Consider the following 12,017-nt stretch of genomic DNA (forward strand, 5'->3'; position numbering starts at 1 on the left):
TTCTTTTTGGCTGTTTTTAAAATTAACAGTCTACTGAACTGAAAAGATGGCTGCTGCAAATCACATGACCACAGGACAGGCCCTGTATTCTGGAAGCTACCAACAGAGTTACAAGAACAAAAGAATCTGCTTCTCATCATCATGGAACCTCACATCCAATTGTAAGGACATTATAATCACAAAACTAGGAGACTTACAGATTGAAACGTGTTATTACTGCAGTTATTAAGAGACCCATCTCACACCTGGGACTGTCCAGGTCCATTTCAAAAGGGAATCATTGAGGAAACAATGAATGTCATTTACATCTTGCTAGGCTTAGACCTTCAGTGGAGTCAGAGGGTCTGCCTAGACAATGGCTTCCCAACACAAGAACCTCAATATGGATGGTAACATTTAAAAGGATAATGGCTGAAACCAAGGCCTGTTCCAGAAAATAAATGAACATCCCTTTTGACATCATTGTGGAGAAAGAAGATCACATGATTCGAGTGACTATTTTGAAATCATTATGTGGAAGATGGCATCATCAGAACGGATGCAGCAGAGAAACTAGACTATTTGAACGTCCCTATAGGAGGCAAGTTGTGAGGAAATATCATCAAGGTGGCTATGGGGGTGAGAGGGTTTACTGTAGAGGCTAGTTCTCAATCTATCCCCAGAAGTGGAGATGGAGAATTCAAAGAAGGGAAGAGTTGAAGATCGGCCTGGTGAAGGCGAAAGAGGGGCATTAATTGCAAGCAAAGATTATGAAACTTCCCACTTCAGATGGGAAGAGACACCGATATTATCATTGATGTTCTGGAACAAACAGGAGGGGGCCTGAGTAGGATGGCGATAAAGAATATTTCTCATACCCCAAGGAAAAAGTAGGTATAACTAAGATCCATTGGAACACCTGCCAATTGGAGGAAGTGAGTAGAGTTGAAAGGGAAATTTTCAATGTTATAGTGTCAGCTGTAGTTCAGTTGGTAGCACTTAACCTGAGTCGAAAGGTTAGTGGTTCGAGTCCCACTCCAGCACAAAAATCAAGGCTGAAACTCCCATGCAGTATTGAGAGGATGCTGCAGAGGTGCTGTCCTTCAGATGAGATGTTAAGTCAAAGCTCTTCTCAGATGGATGTAAAAGATCTCTATAGAAGAGCAGGGAAGCTCTCCCCAGTGTGCAGGCTGATTTTAATTCTCAATCAACATTACACATAACAGATTATCTGCCATTATCACCGTTCTTTGTGGGTGCTTATCATGTACAAATTGGCTGCCACATTGCTAACATGCCAACAGTGACACTTCAAAAGTACTGCATTGTCTGTAAAGCACTTTGGGAATTCATGAGAGGTGCAATATGCATGCAAGGCTTTTCTCCCTTCTTCAGCTGCTCAGAGATGGCCTTCTGATTCACAAAACATCTGGTGTGAAACTATGCTCAAACATTCTCAATGAGAGAGACCTCAACTTTAATAAGATACAGAGAATGACTTTTACCAACTTCACATGGCCAGACACCTGAGAATTCCATCCACTAGGGTTGTTAATGCTATATTTAACTAATTCAACACCACTCATGAAGAATTGTGTTACAGATAGGAGGGGTGATTAATTTAAATAGCACTAAGTTCTCCTCTGTAAAGAGAAAGGTGTTTTTGTTTTGCATCCCTCTTTATAAGCGGTGGTGTACTTCCCAACCCCTCAGTTTTGGTGTGGAACAATTTCTATTAATAACAATTTCTATTAATAACGGCTGGACTTGCGGATAGCGAAGAGCATTGTCGGGCAATACAGCAGGATATAGATAGGCTGGAAAATTGGGCGGAGAGGTGGCAGATGGAGTTTAATCCGGATGAATGCGAAGTGATGCATTTTGGAAGAAATAATGTAGGGAGGAGTTATACAATAAATGGCAGAGTCATCAGGAGTATAGAAACACAGAGGGACCTAGGTGTGCAAGTCCACAAATCCTTGAAGGTGGCAACACAGGTGGAGAAGGTGGTGAAGAAGGCATATGGTATGCTTGCCTTTATAGGACGGGGTATAGAGTATAAAAGCTGGAGTCTGATGATGCAGCTGTATAGAACGCTGGTTAGGCCACATTTGGAGTACTGCGTCCAGTTCTGGTCGCCGCACTACCAGAAGGACGTGGAGGCGTTAGAGAGAGTGCAGAGAAGGTTTACCAGGATGTTGCCTGGTATGGAGGGTCTTAGCTATGAGGAGAGATTGGGTAAACTGGGGTTGTTCTCCCTGGAAAGACGGAGAATGAGGGGAGATCTAATAGAGGTGTACAAGATTATGAAGGGGATAGATAGGGTGAACGGTGGGAAGCTTTTACCCAGATCAGAAGTGACGTTCACAAGGGGTCACGGGCTCAAGGTGAGAGGGGCGAAGTATAACTCAGATATTAGAGGGATGTTTTTTACACAGAGAGTGGTGGGGGCCTGGAATGCACTGCCAAGTAGGGTGGTGGAGGCAGGCATGCTGACATCGTTTAAGACTTACCTGGATAGTCACATGAGCAGCCTGGGAATGGAGGGATACAAACGATTGGTCTAGTTGGACCAAGGAGCGGCACAGGCTTGGAGGGCCGAAGGGCCTGTTTCCTGTGCTGTACTGTTCTTTGTTCTTTGTAACCCCAGAGAAACCTTGAGATATCAACTCAAAGGGGTAGTTTATTTAAACACTCTTCAAAATACAGAAGCAGGGTCATAAAGTTGCCTCCTTGTGCACTCGTACTAAGATTTACAGGGCAAAGCCGACAGAGAAAACAATTATGGTTTTGCGTGAGTTCCAAAGTCCTGATTCAAGGTCCAATGAGGTATCCTTTATGGAGGTCAGCAGGTTGAAAACTGATGCTGGTTAATTCACTTTTCTGGTGGTGCTGACTTCGCCCAATGACGAAGGCATGTAGAAATAAATCAATCTTGTGAACAATGGTACAGAAGTCCCAATAGAAATGTAGATGGGGCCAAATTTTCCACCTGGACAGAGTTCCTTTTCTGTGAGGTCACATGACTCCCATCTCTCCACATTGCCTTTGACAAAGGTCATGTATCCCTCATCTGGGTCCTTGAGGTTGTTTTTCCAAGATGACGGCAGAGTGAGGCGACTTCTTGCAAGCTGTGCCCAGCATATCTTCTCATTCTATCTTTTACTCTCGTTCTATGCTTCTAAAACTTCACTCTCAGTTAAACTCTCCACTATCGCTTCCTTCTCTATGAATGGTATGCTTTGTCTGTATAGCGCGCAAGAAACAATACTTTTCACTGTATGCTAATACATGTGACAATAATAAATCAAACCAAATTGTTAAAGGTTCCAACAATTAAGAATTGGAAGGAAGCTAAGGGGTCCTTTGTCCTAGCAGATGAGTAGACTTAGTTGGCCAGCCAGGGTTTTGAAATGCAAGTGGCCTTTGTATAGCTGCCTTTGAATTTGTTCTGTGCAGCCCAGAGATTGTTAGCATGTCTTCAGAGATAGTGAAGTTCATGTTTTTTCTCTACTGCCAAGTTGCTCCTTTTGTTTGAGGGTCATAGACAGATTGACATTTTCAAAGATCTTTCAAATGTCCAGTTTTTAAAATGTTAGAAATAACCATGAGGATATTCATATATCATAGAATCCTACAGTGCAGGAGACCATTCAGCCCATCGAGTCTGCGCTGACCACAATCGCACCCAGGCCCTATCCCCATAACCTCATGCATTTACCTTAGCTAGTCCCCTTGACACTCGGGCCAATTTAGCATAGCCCAATCCACCTAACCTGCACATCTTTGGAGTTTGGGAGGAAACCGGAGCACCCGGACGAAACCCACGGAGACACGGTGAGAATGTGCAAACTCCACACAATGACTCAAGCTGGAAATCGACCTTGGGTCCCTGGCGCTGTGAGGCAGCAATGCTATGTTTTATATATATATATATAGTGTGGGATCTTAGTTCCCTCACAATGGGTTACCCATTATTTCCCGTTTTCCAATTGTGTTTTGTTCCCATTAAGTAGTTCATTCACTTTTCAATTTTCAGTCTGCAATCTAAATATTAAGTTGTTTTTCCTCTTGACAATTGGTGACATGCCTACTATATATATACTAATTTTTGTTTTAACTTTCTATTTCCAACTTTCTATTTATTTGATTAAGATGCTAAATATGGTATTTCCTAAAACAACCTGTAAAATGAGAGCTAGTGTAATAGTAAGTTTTCCCACTGAATGTCCCTCCACTACGCTCAGTTGCTCTTTAGGCGCATGCGCGCTGGCTTGGGACCCATGCGCCGTTGAGTGCAGCAGCATTGTGGGATGGTGGAGGACGTGCGGGGCAGCGGCATCCTGGGATAGTGGAGGACGTGCGCGGCGGCATTGTGGGATAGTGGCAGAGCCGAGCGCGCTAGCATTGTGGGATAGTGGAGGACGTGCGCGGTGGCATTGTGGGATAGTGGCAGAGCCGAGCGGATGGTGAAAGACGGCCCTGGTGAAATGGCGGATGTTCAGAGCCAGGAGGAAGAGCCGGACTGGCGCCGGAACGAGCGGCTGACGGCCACCTTGGAGGAAGAGTAAGGGGGCAGCATTCGTTACCGATGCGGATATAATTAATTTGGCGGCGGCCATTGTAAATGACCCTTCCATTAAGCCTCGTGTGTGAGTGAATGAGTGGGAGAGAGCCGGTACGCGGCGGTCGCGCTGTTTGCGGTTTAAATAATAACGAGCGGCCTTGATGGCCAGCCCAGCCCAGCCCCTACGCTCACTACACGCGCCGGGGCTGCCGCGTGTCCCCTCCCGCCGCTCTTCCGCCTTCTCTCCGGCCGCAAAGAACTTTCCACCCGGCTGCTGTGGGCCTCGCTCTCTAGTGGTATCAGGAGGGCAGGTGAGGGATGGTTGCGCCCTTCACATCCCTCCTGGATCCCACGTTATTCTCCTCCCCACTGATTCATCCCTCTGTGCTAAGTTCATTATCCTTTTATTTCCACAGACATGTTGAGGGTTCCCAGCATTGTTTTTTTTTGTTTCTATTTCTTTACACTTCCTGTCGATTTGCTCATCTTGTAATTCTTACCCCCCACATTCTGAATTAATTATACTTAGTATTTATTTATCCTACTTTGTGATTATTTATTGTGTTTCAGACTAAATCATTTTTTTTTGCTGTTGAAGTAACCTGTCTGCCTATTTCCACTTTGATCTACAAGTCAGTTTACTAGACTAATAGATTGTATTGACTGGGACAATTTTTTTTGGTCTTTTCTAAATACTGACAATGTAGAACAATAATCTATATAAATAATTGAATCAACTTGCAGTTAAACGTTGCCATATTACATACTCAATATCTTAGTGCTTATTATTTTTTTGAAATACAGCTCTGTATACAAACATAGCTGGTAGTTTCAGCATGGAGAGCGAATGAATGCATGACCAGGTAATCTCTCTTGGTGGTGTTAGTTGAAGGATGATTATTTGCTATAAAACTGGAAGAATTTCTCACTGTCTCAAATGGTTTTAAAGGATTTTTTTTCTCACTTGTGGTCCAGAACTTCTGCACCCCTGGCCAAGTAAGCTGTTCCAGTACAGCTACAACACTGGCATCTACCTGGCAATGTCGAAAATTGCCCAAGTATGTCCTGTACACAGAAAGCAGGACAAATCCAACCCAGCCAATTATCACCCCACAGTCTACTCTCCAGTAAAGTGATGGAAGGGGTCATCAACAGTGCAATCAAGTGGCACTTGCTTAGCAAATGAAACTCGGTTTGGGTTCCACCAAGGCCACTCAGCTTCTGACGTTGTTACAGCCTTGGTTGAAACATAGACTAAAGAGTTCAACTCCAGAGGTGAGCCCTTGGCATCAAGGCTATATACGATGTAGTGTGGCATCAAGGAGTAATAAAAGGAGTAACAAGTTTTTTAAAAATACAATCACCGTACAACAGAAAGTGGTGTGCGGGCGGGCGTGAGGAGAATTCATATCAGTTCATGGAAATGGCAGAGAGAGATGGCCACTGTAGTTTGCGCATGCGACTACAGTGGGAATCCCGGGGGGGGGGGGGGGGGGTGGTAAGTGGCAGGGGAGAGGGCATCCAGCTGGTTGGAGTCATATACAAAGGAAGGTAGTCATTGGAGGTCAGTCATCTAGGCTCATCACTGCGGGCATTCCTCACTGTAGTGTCTTAGGCTCAGTGACTTTCCTTCTATCGTAAGGTCAGAAGAGGGGATGTTCGTGACTCCTCATACTGAAGAAGTCCATATCCAAATGCAACAAGACTTGGAATATATTCAAACTTGGAATATATTCAGACTTGGGCTGGCAAGTGGCATTCATGCCACACGTGTTAGGCAATGATCATCTCCAAAAAGAAAGAACCTGACCATTGTCCCGTGGCAGTTCAATGGCATTATCACTGCTGAATCCTCAACTATCCAAATCCTGGGGGTTGCCATGACCAGAAACTGAACTGAACTAGTCACAAAGACCAGCTCTAGCAGGTCAGAGGCTACAATCCTGTGACAAGTAACTCACTTCCTGACTCCCCAAAATATCAGGAGTGTAATAGAAAGCTCTTCCCTTGCCCGATGAGTGCAGTTCCACAAACATTCAAGAACATTGACACCATCCAGGGTAAAGTAACCCACTTGAGAAACATCTCTTCCACAAACATTCACTCTCTCCCACAATCGACACAATAGCGGCAATGTGTACTGTCCACAATATACACTACAGGAACTCCCTAAGCTTCTTTGACAGCACCTTCAAACCTACGACCACTACCATCTAGGAGGACAAAGGCATCAGATAGATGGGAATGCCACCACTTGGAAGTTCCCCTCCAAGTCACTCACCATCCTGACTTGGGAATATATCACTGTTCCTTCACTGTCACTGGCTCAAAATCCTGTAACTCCCTCCCTAACAGCACTGTCTGTGTACCTACACCACATAGAACTATAAAAAACTTACAGCACAGTAGGAGGCCATTTGGTCCATCTCGTCTACGCCAGCTAGAGGTCACCAAGGTGCTTTTTCCAATCCCACCTTCCTGCACCTGGCCCGTAGCTCTGTGCCTTACAGTACTTAAGATGCAGATTCAGGTACTTTTTAAAAGAGATTAGGGTCTTTGCTTCCACCACCATGGGCAGTAAATTCCAGATACCCACTACCCTGTGCGTTAAAAAAAAAAGTTGTCCCCATGCCCCTTCTACACCTTCTGCCATTTATCTTGAATTTATGTTGCTTCATTCTAGAACTCTCCGCAAAGGGAAACAATTTTAACCCGTTGACTCTATCTCTTTCCCTCATGATTTTGTACACCTCAATCTAGTCACCCCTCAACTACCTTTGTTCCGGGGAAAACAGTCCGAACATATCCAATCTCCCCTTGTATCTCCAGCTCTGGCAACATTCTTGTTGGACCGCAGAGGTTCAAGTAAGCAGCTCACCATCACCTTCTCAAGGGCAATTAGGGATGCGTAATGAATGCTGGCCTAGCTAGTGAAGCCTGCATCACTTGAATGAATTTAAAAACAACTGGAGGTTGCAGACAGAATCTCAGTTTAATGTTTCACCAAATATCTCCAGCAATATAATGCCAGTCCCCTGTCTTCAAAAATTGTTCTTTTCATCACAGATATGTTACAAGTGGAGTCAAGCTGAGATTTTTGTACTGTAATACTCTGACCAACAGATTTATCATTTGCCACTTTCCGTTATGAAAATAAATTCCACTTTCTATTCTTGTGTTTGTCTTGAGTTTTTTCCCCCCTCCCGGTAAGCTTTTTAGGCATTGCCGCGTTGCTTGTTTTAATGTTTACCTATGCCACAACAATATCGATGAGTTTGAGTACAGAAATAGTTTCAATCTTTCTGAAAAGAGAGAGATGTTGCCGGAGCATTTCCTCTGACACTGATCAGGACAGACGCAAGAAAATCAAATTTCAAATGATCACAGCAATTTATACCAGAGAAAAGGGTGCTGATTGGTTGGCAGGTTGACTCTCATTGGCCAAGGCATTGCCATAGAGAAAGCAACAGAGAACTATAGGCTTCCCAAGCTCCCAGGAGCAAGGCTTGAACATGTTTTTGACTGAGTGGTATTTTCAACCAACAGGTTGCTGCCATCAGTCCAAAATTCTGCCAGTTGCACAATTCAGGAACATTGTGTATGAATTTTAATTTTAGTACAATACCAGGTATGTAGGCTGCATGCCCCAGAGATTGGTTGATCAAATCAAGCAGTGCATTCCTTTGGTTGTTCATAAATGTGTGGAGTTCAGACCATATTCAGCCAGCCCACATGCAAAACCCAAGCATCTACATTCTCATAGAGGTTTACAGCATGGAAACAGGCCCTTCGGTCCAACTTGGCCATGCCACCCTTTTTAAACTCCTAAACTAATCCCAATTTCCTGCATTTGGCCCTTATCCCTCTATACCCATCTTACCCAAGTAACTGTCTAGATGCTTTTTAAAAGACAAAATTGTACCCGCCTCTACTACTACCTCTGGCAGTTTCTTCCAGACACTGTGTGAAAAAATTGCCCCTCTGGACACTTTTGTATCTCTCCCCTCTCACCTTAAACCTATGCCCTCTAGTTTTAGACTCCCCTACCTTTGGGAAAAGATATTGACTATCTAGCTGATCTGTGCCCCTCATTATTTTATAGTTCTCTATAAGATCACCCCTCAGCCTTCTACGCTCCAGAGAAGAAAGTCCCAGTCTATCCAGCCTCTCATAACACAAACCATCAAGTCCCAGTAGCATCCTAGTAAATCTTTTCTGCACTTTTTCTAGTTTAATAATATCCTTTCTATGATATGATGACCAGAACTGTACACAGTATTCCAAGTATGGCCGTACCAATGTCTTGTACAACTTCACCAAGACATCCCAACTCCTGTATTCAATGTTCTGACCAATGAAACCAAGTATGCTGAATGCCTTCTTTACCACTCTGTCCACCTGTGACTCCACTTTCATGGAGCTATGAATATGTACCCCATGATCTGTGTTCTGTAACTCTCCCCAACGCCCTACCGTTAGCTAAGTCCTGCCCTGGTTCAATCTACCAAAATGCGTCACCTCACATTTATCTAAATTAACCTCCATCTGCCATTCATCAGCCCACTGGCCCAATTGATCAAGATCCCGTTGCAATCAGAGATAACTTTCTTTCTGTGGTTGATCTGAACAATCCTGGGTGTGCTAATAGCTATGTTAGCAGCCACTTTATGATAATGAGCAGAACCCATAACATGGCTCGTTTATGCTTACGAGAAGCAACATATATTCAGATGCAAGGAATATATTTCAAATATGATGAGTTTGGAAGACTGTCTGAGAGTTATGAGTTGTTAATCTTTGGGAAGGGAAAGCTTGTAGTTCATTGGTGAGATACTTTTAAGTTTTTTTAAGGTGAATTGGTATTTCATTGATCACAAAGCACCTTGTGTTTGAGAATTTGTTTATACACATCTTAAGATAATTATTGATGTGTGGTACATTTGGTGCTAAAATCATCCATCAGTGCACCTCCCCTTTGTAAGGGGATCAAAGGATATGGGGAAGGTAGGATCAGGCTATTGAGTTGAATGATCAGTCATGATCATAATGCATAGTGGAGCAGGCTCGAAGGGCTGAATGGCCTACTTCTATTTTGTTATACCTAGATGGAGAGTGGAACTAGAAAACAGTTCAAGATTAAGTGGTCTCACATTTAAGACAAAAGATGAGAATTTTCTCTCTCAGGTTGTTACTCCGTGGAGTTCTTTCTCAAAGGAAAGAGGCAGGATAATCCAGTTTATTCAAGGCTGAGTTAGATTTTTGATAAAGGGCATCAAAGATTATGAAGAGAGGTTGGAAAGGAGTTGAGATCAAAAGCCATGATCTTATTGCACATGGGAACAGGCTTGAAGAGTCCTATCTCCCCGCTCCAAGTCCTATGTTCATTTAGTTACATCTTAAAGGATCCCAGGCTTTTGTCACTGTTAATATCTGGAAATTTATTCCACATGCTGATCAATCTGTTGGAAAGTTGGCATCTTTTGGAGAAGTATGCTTCTCTAGTTTGAAGTTGTATTCTATTCCCACAGTTTTACATAATCCAGGATAACATTTTCTGCACCTTAACATTTTTGTTTGATGCACTCTCCTAACTAAAAGATCCTTCTCTCGCTCTTTCCTAATAACATTGAAGATCTGTCTTGCAGCTCTCCTTTGCACTGCCTCAAACATGTGAATGCCTCATTGGCAGCCAGAATTGGGTGCAGTGTTCAAGGTGCAGTCTCACTGCTGCATTGTAAAGTTTGATCATTACCTGTATTATACAGTTTTGGCACCATAGTTGAACATCCTGTTGGCTTTTGTTGTTTGCTACTCTCCATTAGATGGACAAGTTTGACATTTGTTCAACCGAGACTCCTAGATCTGTTGGGATTTCCTCATTAACTATATAAACCCTGTAAAAGGGATTGTGTATTTTTGTTCTTTCTCTGTGCAGTACTTTGTATTTATTGTTAAATTTCATCTGCAATTGCGGTGCCCACTTTTATATTTAGTGTTATTAGTTCTTTGGTGTCTGAACGTCCTCTAATTCCAGTATCTCCTGGTTTGGAATGATCTACAAATTTGATCAATTTACACATTTATATGAACCCAGGTGATTTTGAACTTAAAGATTGCTGGTCCCAACATTGAGCCCGGAGACTTTCCCCCACCTCTTCCCCATCCCTCTTTTCCTCAATTTTCTGCATTCCCTGTCTGTGGTAACTTCTTTAAGGAGAACAGATTGTTTCATATCCTTGAGCTGTATTGTTTGTTTCTTGGGCAAATCCTGAATTATCACGACTTTAAGTTTAAGAAATAGTCTTTTGGAATTCAGGGTAATTTAACATACGGCACACTTGTGTTGCTTCCTCCAAGTTGAGATGAAACAAACAGGGTTTCCCCACGCTGACTGGTTATATTGAAATATAACCCACACAATCTTAGTGACTAAATGCAAGTATTTTCACATATGGAAAAGGAAAAATCATGAATTTGAAATCTGAGATATGGGTCTGTCAGGTTTGCAAAAGAGCTGTTTGATTTTCTCAGCTAGAAATAGGGCTTAATGAACTTTCATTACTCTGAAAGTTGGTTTGTTTTGGTGAATGTTTGAATGCTCAAGTTTGCAACTGATGATTGATTCTATTTTACATGGAACGGAAGCAACACTTAATGGTTACTTGTCTGTTTTTTGCTTTTGATTATGGGCACCACATTAGATTGTTTCCAATATTCTGATACCTTGTATGTTCACTGTCTTCCACATAGTGATTTGACAGTGTTTCTCAAAACTTGTATCTCTGTGTTCTTGGATAAATACCATCTGTCCCGAGGATTGAGTCTAATTAGCTTGCTTAAGATTTCAATTTCAATTATCAACACACTCTTTGTCTTTGGGGTTAGTATCCACAAAATCTTAAGGACTAAATGTAAGTAGTTTCACATGGAAAAGGAAAAGTCATGATTTTGGAATCTTTGAGGCATGGGATTTTCTCGCTTAGAAATAGGGCTTAAATTACTTCGAAAGGTGGTTTGATTTGATTTGATTTATTATTGTCACATGTATTAATATAGTGAAAAGTATTGTTTCCTGCGTGCTATACAGACAAAACATACCGTTCATAGAGAAGGAATTGAGAGAGTGCAGAATGGTGCAGGAGGTGGTTTGTTTTTATGAATGTTTAAATAAAATCAATGCATGGCTTTAGAATGCCATAATTATGGAGGATATTCGGTGAAATCTGCGGGTACCTAATGTCAAACCCCCCCTCCCCCAAAATCCTTCAAACTCGGGAATTAGGTCAAAGTCGATCAGCCAAAGAGACAAGTGAGGATATATTTCTGTTCTTGATTTCCTTTAGCCTGCAAATGTAAGATATCTATATGGCACTGGCTGAGCAGCAGTGGGGATGCTACAATGCTGAAGTAAAGCTACATTGTGGAAATTTTAAAACTTCAAGCATTTATTTTCCTGTTTGAATCCTAATTG

The 12,017-nt window shown here is 42.5% G+C and overlaps 1 protein-coding gene across 9 annotated transcripts in view; it reads left to right on the forward strand.

Moving 5' to 3' along the window:
* Window positions 1-4,284: 4,284 nt before the first annotated feature.
* The window catches only part of LOC144479948 (serine/threonine-protein kinase PRP4 homolog), a 46,700-nt gene continuing 38,967 nt past the window's right edge, over window positions 4,285-12,017 (forward strand). For 8 of the 9 annotated variants that reach the window (XR_013495589.1, XR_013495591.1, XR_013495595.1 and 5 more), the window contains exon 1: window positions 4,285-4,546. Coding sequence is in view for 1 of the 9 variants with exons in the window: in XM_078199033.1 (XP_078055159.1) it covers window positions 4,446-4,546 (101 nt within the window). In the remaining 8 variants the exon portion in view is untranslated. Of the gene's footprint in view, window positions 4,632-12,017 lie in introns of all 9 variants that reach the window. The other variant, XM_078199073.1, reaches the window with a different exon arrangement.

This window comes from Mustelus asterias, chromosome 2, assembly GCF_964213995.1.
Source record: "Mustelus asterias chromosome 2, sMusAst1.hap1.1, whole genome shotgun sequence".
NCBI classification, from domain to species: domain Eukaryota; kingdom Metazoa; phylum Chordata; class Chondrichthyes; order Carcharhiniformes; family Triakidae; genus Mustelus; species Mustelus asterias.